Source organism: Physella acuta, unplaced genomic scaffold, assembly GCF_028476545.2.
Source record: "Physella acuta isolate Inbredline_101_S28 unplaced genomic scaffold, ASM2847654v3 ptg000247l, whole genome shotgun sequence".
Lineage (NCBI taxonomy): Eukaryota > Metazoa > Mollusca > Gastropoda > Physidae > Physella > Physella acuta.
The window spans coordinates 962-19,042 of NW_026731766.1; the positions used below are offsets into that span (position 1 = coordinate 962).

At 35.7% G+C, this 18,081-nt stretch overlaps 1 protein-coding gene across 8 annotated transcripts in view; it reads left to right on the forward strand.

Moving 5' to 3' along the window:
- Positions 1 to 705: 705 nt before the first annotated feature.
- Positions 706 to 18,081, forward strand: part of LOC131938534 (CD109 antigen) — a 36,019-nt gene continuing 18,643 nt past the window's right edge. For all 8 annotated transcript variants that reach the window (XM_059296598.1, XM_059296601.1, XM_059296599.1 and 5 more), the window contains exons 1-16: positions 706 to 751; positions 4,768 to 4,830; positions 5,417 to 5,604; positions 6,873 to 6,898; positions 7,990 to 8,143; positions 8,678 to 8,748; positions 9,934 to 10,059; positions 10,367 to 10,412; positions 10,524 to 10,608; positions 11,392 to 11,506; positions 11,999 to 12,110; positions 12,203 to 12,315; positions 13,088 to 13,315; positions 13,714 to 13,812; positions 14,114 to 14,176; positions 14,289 to 14,480. In XM_059296598.1, the coding sequence (XP_059152581.1) occupies positions 747 to 751; positions 4,768 to 4,830; positions 5,417 to 5,604; positions 6,873 to 6,898; positions 7,990 to 8,143; positions 8,678 to 8,748; positions 9,934 to 10,059; positions 10,367 to 10,412; positions 10,524 to 10,608; positions 11,392 to 11,506; positions 11,999 to 12,110; positions 12,203 to 12,315; positions 13,088 to 13,315; positions 13,714 to 13,812; positions 14,114 to 14,176; positions 14,289 to 14,480 (1,686 nt within the window). In that variant the 5' untranslated portion in view covers positions 706 to 746. The remainder of the gene's footprint in view (positions 752 to 4,767; positions 4,831 to 5,416; positions 5,605 to 6,872; positions 6,899 to 7,989; positions 8,144 to 8,677; positions 8,749 to 9,933; positions 10,060 to 10,366; positions 10,413 to 10,523; positions 10,609 to 11,391; positions 11,507 to 11,998; positions 12,111 to 12,202; positions 12,316 to 13,087; positions 13,316 to 13,713; positions 13,813 to 14,113; positions 14,177 to 14,288; positions 14,481 to 18,081) is intronic.

An 18,081-nucleotide genomic window follows, 5' to 3' on the forward strand; every position in this document is an offset into this window, starting at 1 on the left:
TTTGCATTTTACAAAAGCAATGTTAGAAAACGAATTTTAGACGCTATTTCGCGTTTTAGAAAACTGTTTTTATAAATTGTAATAGGAATTGTTTAAAATACTCTATTTTGACAGAGTTCAGACAAGATTTTTGAAAAAATACCGATCTTTTAAAAAAACTTCAACTGCAATTTTGAGGGGGGGTAGTAGGCTGAGGTGTGACGTCATTTTAGGGGGAGGGGGTCTGGCTTTTTGTGACGACGTGTGACGGAGGGGAGGGGGAGGTAAAAATCGTCCAAAAAAGCGTGACGACATTTATGGATGACCGCTTTCGAGAACCCGTGCTTCGTACATTGCCCACTGTATGTGGACAGCTCAGCGTTAAGGAAACCTTCTAATTTTTTGTGTGCACGCGCAAGACTGAAAAAATAGTATCGTAAATATTCAAAGACACTAGAGCTAATAATAAACTTAAAACGAAAATTTTAACTGTTTTCTGTATTTATTTGAATGAATAAGTTTCAATAAAAATGACACAATGTAAATTGAATATTATGATAATGAGTTTCCTTGAATTTCCTTTCTTCTAAATTCGCAGCTAAGCGTGATTGACAAACTCTTTATTTTTATTTAGAAAAAAAAATACCATGTAGTCGATATGGCAGTACAATAAACTACGTCACAAAGGTTAAGTTTTGCCCTTATCACTGTCAGAGCAAAAGTCAGGGTCAGGGTCACTCGATAGTGTGCATGTTTACCGTGACTAAATGTGGTGAGTAGACCTTAGCCTCTCGTGTTTTTCAGCGAAATGCATTGTGAGTTTCGTGAGCTATTTTGAGGTCTAGACAGAATGGTGTGAATAGGACTAAATATAATACACCTCATAGTGAGTTGTTGGTTGTTTTTGCCTGAATGTAATCTATATTTACGTATCTATATTTAAGCAAGGCGTATTTCTCACTATATTTAATCCAGATGTATTAGTCGCGTTTGAGAATAACACATTTCTGCAACAAAGCCAACATTGAAACAATAGACACAAGTTTGTTTTAAATCTGACACGCCCATTTTTCCACGTCACTGATAACACGACAAAATAAATAAACAACAAGTGAGTGGGGATAGGGGTGGGGCTGGGTTACAACCGTATCTTTTGTTTGGGTATGTTTAAACAAAGCAGAAACTTAACTATGGCGGATTGAAACAATAGTGCTGGGCAGCTTCTTGTAAGAATAAGTTTGTAATCTTTATTAGCTACATGAACATTCGGTGTTCCATAAAATAAAAATTATGATCTACGTTGTGCTGCCTCTTAGCCTTCACCTTGATTCATACTTGCTTCTTCCATTTATTTCAAAACAATTCCCATAAACAAGCTGCCAAATTAAAAGAAAGCACTTGAAAATCTGCACGTTTAAACAATATAATTTCATAAGTGGCTAAAACGGTTTTTTTTTTAATTAGACCGGCATCCGGCTTTCATAATTAAATATATGCTCATTAGGATGCTAATTAAAATGGCCTTCTCGTTGGACCTTGAAAAGATTTCCTGAAATAAAATGAATTAATTGTAAACTAAAATGTATTGTCTCATTAATTCTTGTGTTTTATTTTACTCTTGTAATGCTTTTTTTTAAATGGGAGTGGTATTTTTAAACGCATGCTTTTGTAATGAAATTATAATTTATTTATACATTTATCTGTGTACACGTCCTTGATATGTTTTTTTTTCAGCGTCTTTTAGTTAGCACGTTCACGTCGCCATGTCGCCCCACCTCATGTAATAATTGTTGCTTTGTTATTTCAAGGCTATTTAGACTTTATTAATTATTAACTGAAATGGCAAACACGCATTTCTCTGGTGTCGCCCTCCTAAATGGTGTCACCCTGTGAGGCCCGCACCCCCCGCCCCGCCCTTGCTACGCCTCTGATGGGAATATTCCATTAGCATCATATGCTTATCAAAACAGGATGTTTAGGGGGGGGGGGTGGTATGCTGGGGAAAGTTACTACATTAGGTATTGTACCTTATCTAAGATCGCTATAATTAAATTTGAATGGAATATATATGGAGGGTGTATTTGTTGGATGTCTGGGGTTATTTTTATCGGTCTATGTTTGTTAGATACAGGATATCACGTGATTGTATCAGGGCTTTAATACAGGCAGTTATCATAGGTGTACTGCGTTAGATTCTAACCTTACTAAATACTCACGGATTTTACACGGCCCCAATAACCGCACTTAAACACCCGGTTTTGTAATAAAAGGTGGTTTCAAATAACCGGCTTCAAATACTCAGAGCTCACCTATTTCAGTGACCTCGGCATAATATGTAGAGATAGTGTGGTCAGCACTATGCCCAGACGGCATGATATGTAGGGATAGTGTGGTCAGCACCATGCCCAGACCCCGGCATGATATGTAATAATGTAGGGATAGTGTGGTCAGCACTATGCCGATATGCCCCGACCTCCACATGATATGTAATGATAGTGTGGTCAGCACTATGCCCAGACCTCGACATGATATGTAGGGATAGTGTGGTCAGTACTATGCCCAGACCTCGGCATGATATGTAGGGATAGTGTGGTCAGCACTATGCCCAGACCTCGGCATGATATGTAGGGATAGTGTGGTCAGCACTATGCCCAGACCTCGACATGATATGTAGGGATAGTGTGGTCAGTACTATGCCCAGACCTCGACATGATATGTAGGGATAGTGTGGTCAGCACTATGTCCAGACGGCATGATATGTAGGGATAGTGTGGTCAACACTATGCCCAGACCTCGACATGATATGTAGGGATAGTGTGGTCAACACTATGCCCAACTTTACTCAAGAACACGAGCCCGCGATCTGAACTCGAGACTTTCGCGTTATCAGTCGAACGATGTACCACGCTGGCTTCAAATACCCGGGCTCAAATGCTATTCCTCATTACCGGTCCTTAATTACCCGCCTGTCAATATCCGGCCGCAGTAATCGTCCTCAAATACCACCAGTGTTTCTTTCAGACTTTTGTTTCCGGTGGTGGGGTGCGGACTAAATTTTGCGGGGGGGGGGGCGGTGGGGGGGGGGGGGGGTGAGGACACTGTTAAAGTATATATTTTATATTTTATATATAAATTCCATTTCCTTCGGGGGGGGGGGGGCGGAAGACTCCTCCACCCCCCCCCCCCCCCCCCCCCCCCCCCCCCCCCGCCGAAGAGATGCCTGGAAGAAACTCTGAATACCACGTCCTCAGTTTTCTGTCCATAATTATACATTGATCTATGTGGCCAACAGGTACTCATCTAATGCGCCGTAATGTAATACCCGCTGCCCAAACGACAGACAACTCTAGCCAACAGTTTCAACCCCCACCACATAGTTACCTGCTAGCGGAGTTCTGTCCCCGGGTAAACAACACGTACTGATGTTGCTCAAATACAATTAAAATACTTCCGTACTGACCACAAAAATTAGGCCCTACCTTCAAATACGACTCATATGATTACACAGTTAGGGCGGCGCATCCCCCGTTGTTTTACAATCAAATAAACGACGCTTGTTACACTGGGGTACGTGAATATAAATACTGCGAGTTCAACGGAACGTAATCTTTTTTTTTTTTAGTTTTATATCAATATTTGCTTGTAATCCTGGATTGTAAACGTAAAGATTGCCTCTTTATCATACAGCTAGTTGGATTGCAATTAAAATAAATAAATATAAAACTAAAATGGAGTAGGCCTAGTTTGTGTAGTCGCAGCGTTATAACTGAACTATGAAGGGGAGACAAATGGATGGTTAGTGGGGGTTTTTGTAAGGGAGGCTACTCTCTCATTTGTTTTGGAATATGTATTGGACAGAAAACACTAAGAAAGTAGATTTTTGTTCGTATTTCTAAAGTCCTAATTAATTACGAATTAAAATGTCGGCTGTGTTTTTTCTATTTTTAGCTAAAAAAAAAAAATTACGAATCGGTTGTTTAATAATTCCTGGGGTATGAGTCAGGTTCCATCCCCCTTGATTTTTTTTGACTTATCTAGTAACAAATATACGAACTCTCTCTCGCTACTCAGTTCCTCTTCAGCACAAACGTTAAAAGACGAATGTCTAGTAACGTGGATTTAAACTTTATTTTTTTTTAATAGTCCCTGGTTATAAGGGGTCCAAAACTTGTATATAAAATGTACTTTGATACACATCTTTAAAATAAAAACACCAGCAGATTTTATATATTTAATTACGTAACTATTGAGTGAGAAAAGCAGAAAATGCGCCGTTGAATCCGAACATCAACAACACATTCGCTTCATTGCCTCCCTTGACTAGTGTGTCGTGTAATCGACGTGACGCCGGTGGAGAACATAGCTCGTTATTTTATCCTGGCAGTGGGCATGTGAAAGTTTGCCTTCCGATTTGACGTCATCACTCGCTTGATGTCGCTGCGCAATCGGAAAAAAAAATTACTTTTAAAATAAACAACATGAAGAAACAACACTGCCCTTCTAGATTTTATCAGCTAATAAAATATTTCAATAGGCGTCGGTTTAAATATCGCCTTAAGATTCCTTCACGTGTCCACATTTCTAACATAGGCGTTTCATTATGAAACGAACATTAAAAGGGGTGAGGGGGAGGGGGGTTGGCTGATTGTATTGCAGCTTTGGTACATACCATACTTTTACTATTCTGATCAAAGAGTTTTTAAAGACCAAAAAAAAAAAAAAAATTAATACTGTCGTCGGTATAGTCTTCTATTCTCGTCAATTTTTTTTATTTTTTTATTTTAACAGTTGGAACATGACGAGACTTGTAGCGGCGTTGCTGCTGTCAATGCTGGTGGATGGAGGTCTCGGGTAAGTCGTACCTTACAACCACCATAAATGAACGTTCAAACCGAGAGTAATAAAACTATATATATATATATATATATATATATATATATATATATATATATATATATATATATATATATATATATATATATATATATATATATATATATATCCTTGAGTTTTGAGGAGAGGGGTATCGCTACAACTCCCCTCCACTGAATCCGCCGCTGGTTAAATGTCATTCATCATCATCGTTTCTTGTTTGTGCATAAGACACTAGGAGCACTGAGAATAGTTTATATTTTTCAATGACCTCGGCCTACATGGAGATCGTGTGTACAGCACGGTGCCAGGATGTGTTTGTGTACCTAATTGGAGCCAGGTACCCATCACAGCTGGGTTCGCTCAGGGGCGTCCTACAAACTCAATCCCGGGATCCGAACTCGGGACTTTCGGTTTAGCAGTTATTTCTTCATCCCGACCACACCGTCAGTCAAAGAGTTTAATTTTAATACTTATGATACATTTCTCTACACGTTTTGCTTTCGAAAGCCTAATATCAATGTTCCTCACGTTCACAAAACTATTTTAATCTCTTGACTTCTAGTGGGTCCTACTTTATCACGGCACCACAGACCATTAAACCGGGCACCGTGTATGATCTGTCCGTGGACATCCTAGAGGCCAATGGTTCCGTGCCCATCGATGCTATACTAGAGACTATGACGTGGGACGGGTCTACAGGCAGATATAATGTGACGCCTGTACTCACCGCTTCGGGGACTTTCTCCAAAGGTTGGTTAACTATCTTATATATGTTTTATTAAGTTTGTTTGTAGGTTTGTTAACAAAGTTGTGTATTTTATTAAGTTTTTTTGTAGGTTTGTTAACAATAGGGAATTTCTCAATTTCTCCAAAGGTTTGTTAACCAATTTCTATATTTTGTTTAGTTTCATTGAAGGTTTGTTAACAAAGGTATATGTTTTAGGGAATTTCTCAATTTCCCCAAAGGTATCTCAACAATCTTATATATTTTATTAGATCTCTTTATAGGTTAGTATACAACATTATACAACATAACGTCGTTCAAATTTAAAGTGAGCTGAGAATGTTTTCATATTCATCACTCAATATTAACAGATTTTTATTGCTAACGCACACGTAGACATAAAAAAGTCAATAATTCACTACTTGATTGTCCAGTACCCTATCAAAATAAAAAAAAAAATTTCATTAAGAAATACAAAATATAGGCCTATACTTTTTGTTTCTAACTCATAATCAAAACGTCTAACAGCGCTCCTCCGTGTGTGATGTTGTTTATTGACAATATCCTGCAAATCATAATATATTGTTTTACCTATCGACCAGGCGAAAACATCTTACATGCATCACAAAGATTTCAAAGATAAAGATACAGGTTTAGTTTACAACTCCGATGTTGTGGGTTAGAGACTACATCCAGTTAATCCAGCCATTTCAAGCTGTTGTAAGAGATATCCGTATTAATATAGAGATAATAGGTTTACATAGTGGATTAGAGGCTAGGATTAAATATACACGTGTGCCGAAGTTTAAACTGATGTAATGGCCCCACAAAACGGTGGTGAAAGGTGTGGTCCGCACCGGATGACACCATTTCTAGTGTAACACCTATTGAAAAAATCGTAAAATTTAGGCCTACTTTCAAATATTTTTATCTAGTTAAAATAATAGAAATAAGAAGAAGAGGGGCAAAACTGAAAATGTTAAAATATTGGAGGGGTGGTGGGGTGAAACCCTCAAATACAGCATTGGGTGACACCCGACCTAGTGACGCCACTCGGCTTGTGCTGTGGTACTTGTAGGCCTACTACAACATTTGTCTCTACGCAGGGCAGTATGTAAACAATTCTTATCTGGTATCGCCACTATAACCCTGATCAAACAATCGCCCCGGATATTGATCCAAATTCTATTCCTGGAACTCTAAAACCATCACTATAAAAATGAATATTGCCTTTCTTTGATATAGAACAGAATATAAATGTAACATATTAATACTATTTCATCTTTACTTTCAGGTGATACTTCGAATTTATCGATTGCGGTAAGTGTTTGGCCAATAAGCCTTTCAATAAGCTTTTAACTTTATGGCCACTTCGAATGCTCGGGCTATGAGCTATGATTTACTCACTATACGGTTTTTTTACTTGCCACTGTGCCGATACTTTAAATTACAATGAGATATCTTCTATTAATAGGAAATTTTTTTAAAGTTTTATTTTCAGTAGTCTTCTTGTAAAAAGACGGATATTAAACTATAGTTTAAACTTCTCCTAACATTTAATCATACTTACATTTAACACTGTCGAAAACACATACAAATCTCTGTGCATCTTGCTGTAAGGACCGACAACTCAGAAATTTAGAACTTTTTTGTTTGATAGAGTTAAGGAAACTGGTGTGGGGGTAGCTGCTTGCCTTTAACAATTGAGAGGGCATTGTTCTTCATACCAACTCTGCCCATAACATACAAATTCTGCCCATAACATACCAACTCTGTCCTTAACATACCAATTTTGCCCTTAATATACCAACTCTGCCCATAACATACCAACCCTCCCCTAAACATACCAACTCTGCCCTTAACATACCGACTCTGCCCATAACATACCAACTCTGCCCATAACATACCAACTCTTCCCATAACGTAACGACTCTGCCCTAACAAACCAACTCTGCCCATAACATACCAACATACCAACTCTGCCCATAACATAACGACTCTGCCCTAACAAACCAACTCTGCCCATAACTTAACTACTCTGCCCTTAACATACCAACTCTGCCCTTAACATACCAACCCTGCCCATAACATATCAACTCTACCCATAACATGCCGACTCTTCCCATAACACAACGACTCTGCCCATAACATACCAACTCTGCCCATAACGTACCAGCTCTGCCCATAACATACCAACTCTGCCTTTAACATACCAACTCTGCCCTTAACATACACACTCTGCCCATAACATACCAACTCTGCCCATAACATACCAACTCTGCCCATAACATACCGACTGCCCATAACATACCAACTCTGCCCATAACATACCGACTGCCCATAACATAACGACTCTCATTTAACACAACGACTCTGCCCATAACATAACGACTCTGCCCTTGGTGCCCCAGATCCCCACAGATGTCCAGTGCCCGGGCTGTCAGCTCCGTGTCCGTGGGCGTGGCCCGCTACAGTTTGAGAGGAAAATAAGCGTCGGCTTCAGCTCTAACGTCTACGCCATCTTGATTCAGACAGACAAGGCTATTTATAAACCAGACCAAACAGGTAGGTCATCTTGATTCAGACAGACATAATATAAACCAGACCAAACAGGTAGGCCATCTTGATTCAGACAGACAAGGCTATTTATAAACCAGACCAAACAGGTAGGCCATCTTGATTCAGGCAGACAAGGCTATTTATAAACCAGACCAAACAGGTAGGCCATCTTGATTCAGACAGACAAGGCTATTTATAAACGAGACCAAACAGGTTAATTAATACTTAGAAGCCTAAAAACCATGCAAGCCCAATCAAGACACCGATTAGTGCCCAATATCTTAAGTTCAGACTAGAGTAACAATAGCAAATTACTAAATATCTTTTTATCAAAGATGTGCGTTAAATGTTTATTTTTAGCTATTTCATCAGTTGCAAAAGTGAAAAAGTAATAAAGAAATAAGTGTATGCCTACCACTTGCTAAAACAATTAAAAGAAAACAGCCTGTTTCTATGACATTTTTTAAACATTTAGTTCATCAAACATATAATTATACCACCATCTTAATTAATGCTTAATCTAACTTTATTTTTCATCAGTTCGCTTCAGAGCACTAGCTGTGTCTCCAAGCCTACAGCTGTACAAAGGACAATTCAACATTGAAATCACTGTAAGCTTTCAGACTAGTACTTAAGTAACAACTCATTCAATGACTATCTGTTAACCCCCCCCCCCCCCTCCAATGTGTCAATTCAACATTGAAATCACTGTAAGCTTTCAGACTCTAGTACTTATGTAACAACTCATTTAATGACTATCTGTTGACCCCCCCCCCACTCCAATGTGTCAATTCAACATTGAAATCACTGTAAGCTTTCAGACTCTAGTACTTAAGTAACAACTCATTCAATGACTATCTGTTAACTGTTCTAACCCCCCCCCCCCCCCCCTCCAATGTGACAATTCAACACTGAAATCACTGTAAGCTTTCAGACTCTAGTACTTAAGTAACAACTCATTTAATGACTATCTGTTGACCCCCCCCCCCCCTCCCACTCCAATGTGTCAATTCAACATTGAAGTCACTGTCAGCTATCTTTGTGCCATAAGCTAGAACGTTAGTTAAACACATTCAATGACTAATCAAAACACATCTTTTCTTCCTGTAATAATCTAACCTGTGAGCTATCGTTGTTGTCCGTAGGCTAGTGCTCATTGTGCATCTCTCAACTGTTCTAAAACACCCATCCCTCTGAGACAATTTTAATTTAGAGTACTGATAATATTTGCCCTTTCTAAATGAATTAACTAATTAAAGTTGGTATTAGCCTTGTAAAAGAAATAATCATTTAGAGCTCTGTTGCACCTACCATTCTGTTCCATGTTGAGTGTTACTTGATTTGTTCCATATTGAATGTTAACTTATGTTAGCATATGTAATAGCAGGCTGATTTTTTTAATCTATGGAGCTAGGTTTGGGGGGTGGGGGAAGTGGGGGGGGGGGGGGGGGGGGGTGATGAGTCGAGAAGAAAGGGTCTGGCTGAACTAGATTTAAATTTTTTTTTATAAAATAACAAATATCAATTAAAACAAGATATGAGTGATGAATGCTTCAAACCCCCCCCTCATCCATCCACCAGTTTTCCCAGACACATGACTAAATATAAATAAATATTTTTAGCCAGATCCTTTCAACTATTCCCCATGTGGCCAGATGTTTTTCAACTATAGCTATTGAAAAACTTATTTTATTTTATCACCTTTCACAAATTGATCCAAACACTGTAAAACCAGAAATTATAGATTACCCTTCACAGTCTTAATACAACAAGAGAAAGCTTCCATTTTTTTTCAGGACCCAAATAACAACAAAATAAAAATTTACAAAAACTTGAAGTCATTGAAGGGTGTTGTGGAGAACAGCCTTGAACTTAGTGACCAGCCTATGTACGGGACATGGAGAATTTCTGTTAAGCTCAGTGTTAGTAGTTCCATGATTACATTTCCATGTTTAAGTTTTTTTTTGAAGAATTACTTCTTAAATGTATTTTTTTTAATTACCCAAAGGTATTGTTATTGCTTACTTTACTTGAATGATTAATTTTATGTTTTAATTTCTATTATTTCTCTTTAATAATGGGAAAATACAGTGTATAAATTTCATTTTGTTTTAAAAGTCACCATATGGGAAATAGCTGTGTTTAATTTGGAGTGACAGAGTAGATATTATAACTTTTTCATTATTGAAATTATTAAGTTCTATAAAAGTGTATTTAAATTCTTTACAGGACACATCAGACAGTGAGAGCATGAGTTTTGATGTTTTGGATTACAGTAAGACTTGTTTTTTTTAACACTCATTTTTAAATTAAGCACAATAAAAATTTGGTCTTAAAATCTCATAAGGCAGAGTGTTGTACAGTCATTATTTATTTATTTGAATAGATTTGCCCAGATTTGAAGTTAGTGTAATACTCCCACCTTATGGCATTGTTAGTGATACACTCCTTACTGGATCTGTCAAAGCAAAGTAAGTTCTAAGTTACCTCATGTTGGCTATGTAAACATTACTGTAGATTGCATATTCAATGTTTTCGTCTTCATAATAATGGATCTGCTTCTTTCTTACAACCATGCAAAGTTCATGCTGCTAAATTCTAATAGGCTGTCTAATATGTTATGCTAGTGTTTAAAAGTGTAAACAGTTTACTGTATATAGCACTAGAAATTTAAAAAGTTACAAATATGAATACAATTTTACAAAACATTAAAATTACTGTTGAAATAAAATCTTAATGCTACTCAACATAAGACTATTTAGAGAATTGACATATTGATTATTACTGTTCCCGGAAAACAGCAAATATTCAGTGAAGTTAACATAAAAATAACTCATGAAACAACAGCAGGAATAATTTTTTACTAAACTGATTTAAGCATACTGTTACCATTTAAAAGAATAAATTTTTAAATCATTGAGTTGCATCCCTTGGGTTTTATCTGCCCTTAGTTAAATGATTTTTCTTATGTATTTATTTAAATTAATTGATTTAATTATTAAATGTTAACCTTCCCATGTCCTTTATTAACATCACTTACAAAATCTGTCTATTCAGTATAAGCCTATACATTTTCTCTGCTGTGCATATTTTCTCTGTAATGTCACTTTAAAAATTGATTTAAAAAAAATTTATTCTAGATGTAAAATTTCTTTTCCGTCTCATATTAAACTGACTTCTCAGAGTCTATTCTGCATACACATTTTAAAAATCTAAAACACCTATAAAAACTAACTTTAAAATGTCTGATCCAGATACACATTCGGGCAGCCTGTTATTGGCACCGTTGAGCTCCATGTAGGACCTACGATTGTACCAGGCTTGTACAGTTGTGGCAATGAACCAAAGACAACACAGATCACTTTTGAGGTAAATGTCATCAGCATCATTTTCCCATGTTTGTTGAGAACCTTTTTAAAAAGACCTTTAGGACCTTATTTTCATATCCTGATGGCAATACAAATGTAAAAGTTTTAAAAGGCTAATGAAATTATTTTGTAATTTTACATTCTCTACCATGGGACCAGTGCAGATTTCAATCAATCTTTGCTTAAAAAATTCAAAGGAGCTACTTTAAAAAAAAGAGGATTCAACAACAATTTTAATGTTTAATTATAGTGACTACACTATTAATAATCCAATTTTTCAAAAAAATTACTATTTTAAGAAATACATAAGTACAGATAAATAAAATAATAATTAAAACATAAATGGCAGTTTAAATTATAGATTTATTGTTTTTTAAAAATAAAGAATCGTGTAGAATTTTTTCTTAATGATGGATAGCCTATAAATATTATTAATAGCAATACAAACCCTTATTTACAAATTGTAATACAAATATTGATTTTTTTTTTCCAGATTGATGGTGAAGCATCTTTCACAATGCCTAAAGAAGATATCCAAAGAGCTGTAGGAATTTACAATGGAGCAGAGGTCATGGTCACTGCTTTTGTAAAAGAAACTACAACAGGTAACTTTTGAATTTTTCTAAGCTGTTAATATCCAAAAAAATAAAGATGAAAACTAAATATCAACATCGTAAATGGAATTCTATGTTTATAGGTGTCCGTCTCAATGGCAGCAGTGTGATCAAATTTTATGACAACAAATACGAACTCAAGTTCCTTGACACAACTCCCAGTGTATTCAAAGCTGGGCTTCTCTACACTGCATTTGTAAGTTAAATACTTTAGCCTACAGCATTTGTACTTAATTAAGTTTGTTTAGAACCCAGTATTTGTACATTACAATACTTCACAACACAGCATTTGTATTTAATTAAGTACACAGCATTTGTAAGTTACAACACTTATTACCCAGTAGCATTTTCACAGTACAAAACTATTTAGCACAACATTTGTAATTTTAATAAGCACTGAAGAGGAAGATAAATTTATGTTAGGTCTTTGTTTACAATTTCATGACTAGAACAGAAGCTTGATTTAAAAAAAAAACTTATTGTTTATTTTTTATTGGCCAGATAAGAGAATAACTATCTGTAGATTACTTCTATGTTTTGTAAATTGTGAAGAAATTTTATGACTAACAAATTACAAAAAGTAAATATGGTCATTACAAAATGATTTGTTTGGAGATATTTCTCCAGCACGACTGTTTTAAATACACATCACCAAAGAAGCTGAGAAAATATTTAATTACTATCACAATTTTTTTGCAAATTAATTGTTATATATTTGGCTAACCCTCATGTATTTGATAAGTAACATTTATCAAATTGAATTTTAATATATAATATCAGAAATATTTATTATAAATGTAATAAACTTTAATTTGTAATGGTGACCATTCTGTGGCCTTTTGACACATAGGCTGCTTGTAACAAATTTAAACACTTATAAGGAAAATAGCATTTTAATAATAATAGACGTTTTTGTTTCAAACCAGTGTATAGTCTGCAATTTTTTTCTCCCACACCCATTTTTTCAGATCCAAGTTGCTACTCCAGATAACATGCCACCAACAGAAAATAATTCTGTTGTATCAGCGTATACATATGTCAACTATCGGCAAACAGTCCCAGACCAATCTCTCTATGACACTGGATTTTTTTCTGGAACCTACCCACTTCCAGGCAAAAATCTGACCCTCCCAGCCAGTGGCGTATTGCCTATTGATATTGATATCCCTAGCAATGCTACAAGTATTACAATCAAGGTATTCTTTTTTAAAGGCTCATTTTGTTATTTATTTGTTTATAAGTATGGTTGATATTTGTGATATGGTAATATAAACTTAATTAATTAAATAGTTAGCATTGTTTTACAATCAAAGTATTAATTCTTAAGCAATGATATTGTTGTCTGATATTTTTAAAATTGGGTTACACTAATTAATAATCATATAGTTTTGTTAATTATCTTAATAAGAGAGTTAACTTTGTTGCTAATTAAATTTTAGGTGTAGCAAGCTTTTCTTTACATTGATAGGCTGTATTAATTTAAAATTAATGGAAGGATAATTGTATCTTTATGAAAAACGAAAGCTACAAAAATTATTATAAGACCTACAGCAAAAAGTGAACCACCCTGACATTTGCTGTAAAATATTTGCAGGTAACCTACAACAAACTTTCAGTTTCTAGAACTATTGAGAAGACCTACTCAAAAAGTAACAACTATCTTTCTTTAACTTTGCTGGATTCAAAAGTGAAAGTAAGTTTCGTTTTGATAGTGTTGGCTATTAAAAAAAATTAAATTTTCTTTCCTAAAGAAAAAATCCGCTAAAGACATTGTCAATTTTAAAAAGAGTTTTATAATTTTTATGTATTTTTATGATTAATTATACAATAAAAACATTTTTCCGTTGTTTTTAAATTTTTATCTCTTAATTGTTCTTAAGCACACTGAGGCTTACTCTTAAGCTAGGAAAACGGATATTTAGGTGAACAATTCTCTAGCATTCTACTGCTAGAATTCTTCATTTATTGACAAATATTTTTTTTCTATTTCCTAGTCTGGTGACCAAGTGACATTCCAAGTAGAAGGGACAGAACCCTTGAATCAAGTTTCTTATGAGGTCAGTTTATTAAAAACCATTTATTACAATAATTCTAACTTTTAATGTGATTTTTTTTATTATTAATCTTCTGCATTTGTATGATTCAAAAATTGGTTTTGAAAAATTTCAGGTTTTTTCTAGAGGTTCTAAAGCAGCTACTGGTACAACCAATGGGAATGGTCAAAAGAAGTTCACTTTCAAGCTAACAATCACACCACTAATGGCACCAACTGCTCATATAGTTGCCTTCTATGCCAGGGGGAATGATGAAATTGTTGCAGACAGCTTGGCTTTCTTAGTGGAAGAGCTCTTTATCAATAAGGCAAGAGAATAAATACACCCTTCCTCCATATTATATGCTCTTTTAATACACATTTTCAATAGTAATAATAATAATAAAATGTGAGGTGAAGTGGAGGTATCTGAAATACTTTAATATATTACAAATAAAATTTACACTGAAGGTTTTTTCATATATAATATTTAATTTATGGTATTTTCATGTTTATATGGTAAAACAGTATATCAGTATTAATTTATAACTTTTGAAATTAAGTGCATGAATATATCTTCTCAACTTTATAACAGAAGGTTAATGTAATAGATTGAAATAATTGTGAGGTCAAGGGAACTCACTCTTCTGTATTAGTTATATTTATAATATTGTTATCTTGAGTGATGTCCCTTGTGTACTTCCTTCCGTCCTCTCTGTGTGTTACCATCGTGGTAGTTAGACCCAATAAATGTGTTATATACAACCACAGGCTTCTGTCGTCAATCTATTATAACTGGCGACGAAGGATAAACATCTACTAGAAAGAGCACCTACTTACGCAAAAAAGAGGTTTGCTAGAGCTTATTAGCTAATTATTTCTAGAATTATGGCGCTGTATGGCCAAATAAAAGAATTTGATGCGAATGATGAAATCATTCAAGATTACCTAGAGAGGTTAAGCTTTTACCTAGAAGCTAACGACGTGACGATAGAAGCCAAAAAGAGAGCTGTTTTGTTAACAGTCATAGGGCCTCAACAATTCAGGCTACTAAAGGACTTATGCGCACCAGCTAGTCCAGATACCAAGAGCTTTAACGAGCTGAGCAAATTGCTAACAGACCACCATGCGCCTACCCCATCAAAGTTTTTATGTAGAGCTAGATTTGACAGTAGGACTCGTCAACCAAACGAGTCAATAACAGAATATGTTGCTGCTTTACGTCATTTAAGTAGATTTTGTGAATTCGGCGACACGCTGTCTGACAGATTATGTGAAAAGTTTGTGACAGGTGTAAACAGCCCTGATATTCAAAGAAAGTTGCTGCTCGAGTCAGATCTAAAATTAGAAAAAGCAATACAACTTGCAACTTCAATCCAGCAGTCATCAGAGGCGGCGAGATCCTTAGCACCTTCAGAGATCCATGCAGTAAACAGCAGGTTAGTCAATAAACATCAACCCCAACAGAGCATTCCAACTTATGCTAAACAGCCTGCTCGTTCAAATCCTAGATCTAAATCTAGTGATAATTATCAAAAATGTCATCGATGCAAAGGTCCCCATGCATCTCATCAGTGCAAGTTCAAGTCTGCAACTTGTTATAAGTGCGGTAAGCAAGGTCACATTGCTAAGGCCTGCTTTGCAAAGTCTTCGTCTGTTGCTAAATCTAGCCAGTCAAGACAGTACCGCAACCAAAAGCAGCACTATGTTAACTCTCACCAAGACTACCTAACCCAACCAATGAACCACTCTACCTGTGAAAATGCTCAAATTGATTCGCAGCCGGATTTCAACCTATTCTCTGTGAAATCAATAAGTCATGCTCCCATCAATGTACCAGTTAATATCAACGGTAAGAGCATCAGCTTCCAACTGGACACTGGAGCATCTCTAACAATCATAACAAAGAAAGATTTTGACGCTGTCATAGGAGGATCAGTGCCTCTACAGCCATGTCACAAGTGTCTAACAACATACACTGGTGACAATGTTCCGGTAATAGGAGAGTGTATGGTTCATGTAAGTTATAATGGTCAAAGTGTTAAACTTCCTCTTCTTGTGGTTGAAGGAAATGGACCGCCATTACTAGGTAGGAACTGGTTAAGTGATCTTAAGTTAAATTGGGAGAGTATTTGTTCATTGAAGAATGTAAAAGAATCTAGTCTTACTTCACTAGATAAAGTAATTTCTGAAAATAAATGTGTTTTTGGTAATCCAGGATTACTAAATGATAGAACAGTGAAGTTAAGCATTAAAGACACAAATCCAAGATACTGCAAAGCTAGAGTTCCACCTTATGCAATGAGGAATAAAATTGAAAATGAGCTAAGTAGATTGGAATCTAATGGCATTATAAAGAAGGTAGACTATTCCGATTGGGCGACACCCATTGTGCCAGTGTTAAAGAAGGATGGTTCTATAAGAATTTGTGGAGATTATAAAACTACACTGAATTAGCAAATAGAGCTAAATAGGTACCCTATACCTAACATTGAGGAAATTTCTTTGAATTTGGCAGGAGGAGACAAATTCACTGAATTAGACTTTAGTCATGCTTACACTCAACTAGAACTGCATCCAGATTCAAAAGTCTATACGACAATAAACACACATAAAGGACTCTACCAATATGAAAGACTATGTTTTGGCATATCATCTAGCCCTGGAATTTTCCAAGCTGTCATGGACAGTATTTTTAAGGATATTCCAAATGTTTGTGTGTACTTTGACAATGTGTACATAACTGGTAAGAATGACACTGAACATCTTAAAACACTAGATAAAGTCTTGAAAATTGTTGGTGAAAAAGGTTTAAAGATAAACAAAGATAAATGTCAATTCATGCTGACAGAAATTAGTTTTCTTGGTTATATATTAAGCAAGCAAGGTATCAGACCTCAACCTGAGAAAACAAAAGCCATTAAAGAAGCACCCAAACCTGAAAATACCCAACAACTAAGAGCTTTTTTGGGCTTGATAAATTATTATGCAAAGTTCATAGGAAATCTGTCTGGTAAACTATCACCACTGTACAAGCTGCTACAGAAAAATGCAACTTGGCACTGGGGTAAACAACAAGATACTGCTTTTAATACAGCAAAAGAGGCTTTGTCTTCTGACACCTTACTAACTCACTATGACCCAGGGAAAAGACTTATATTAACATGTGATGCTTCACCGGATGGTGTAGGAGCAGTCTTGTCCCACATGGATGAGAAGGGTGACAGACCCATTGCTTTTGCCAGTAGATCTTTGAACCAGGCTGAGAAAAATTATTCTCAGTTAGATAGGGAAGGCTTAGGCATCATTTTTGGTGTTAAGAAATTTCATAAGTTTCTGTTTGGTAGGAAGTTCACCATCTTTACAGATCATAAACCATTGCTAGGTTTATTTGGAGAAAACAAAACCCTACCTGAGCATGCCTTACCAAGAATTCAAAGATGGGCTATCACACTAACTGCATACAATTATGAATTGAGATACCAACCTGGATCTGATAGTAGTGCAGATAGTCTTAGCAGATTACCTTTAAAAAACCAAAGCCTGAGCTATGTACCAGAAGATGTATTTGTTCTCTTCACTATCATGGATAACTCCAATATAAATGTGAATGATATTAAAAGAGAAACACAAAAAGATGAGTGCTTAATAAAAGTATATGAGCACTGTATGAATGGTTGGCCTGAAGAGTCTGTGAATGATGACTTAAGGCCATATAAAATAAGAAATAAAACCCTTTGTGAAGATAATATAAAAGATGGAGAAGATGCAGTCCATTATTAGTCAGAGTTGCCTAAACAAAGTATTTGTAACTTCATAAATGATTATGGTGATATGGCAATTTTAAATACATTAGTAAGAAGGAATGTGATCATCAAACAACTTTGCTAACATCATTAGCACTTACAGAAACTAAAAGGGTAACATCAA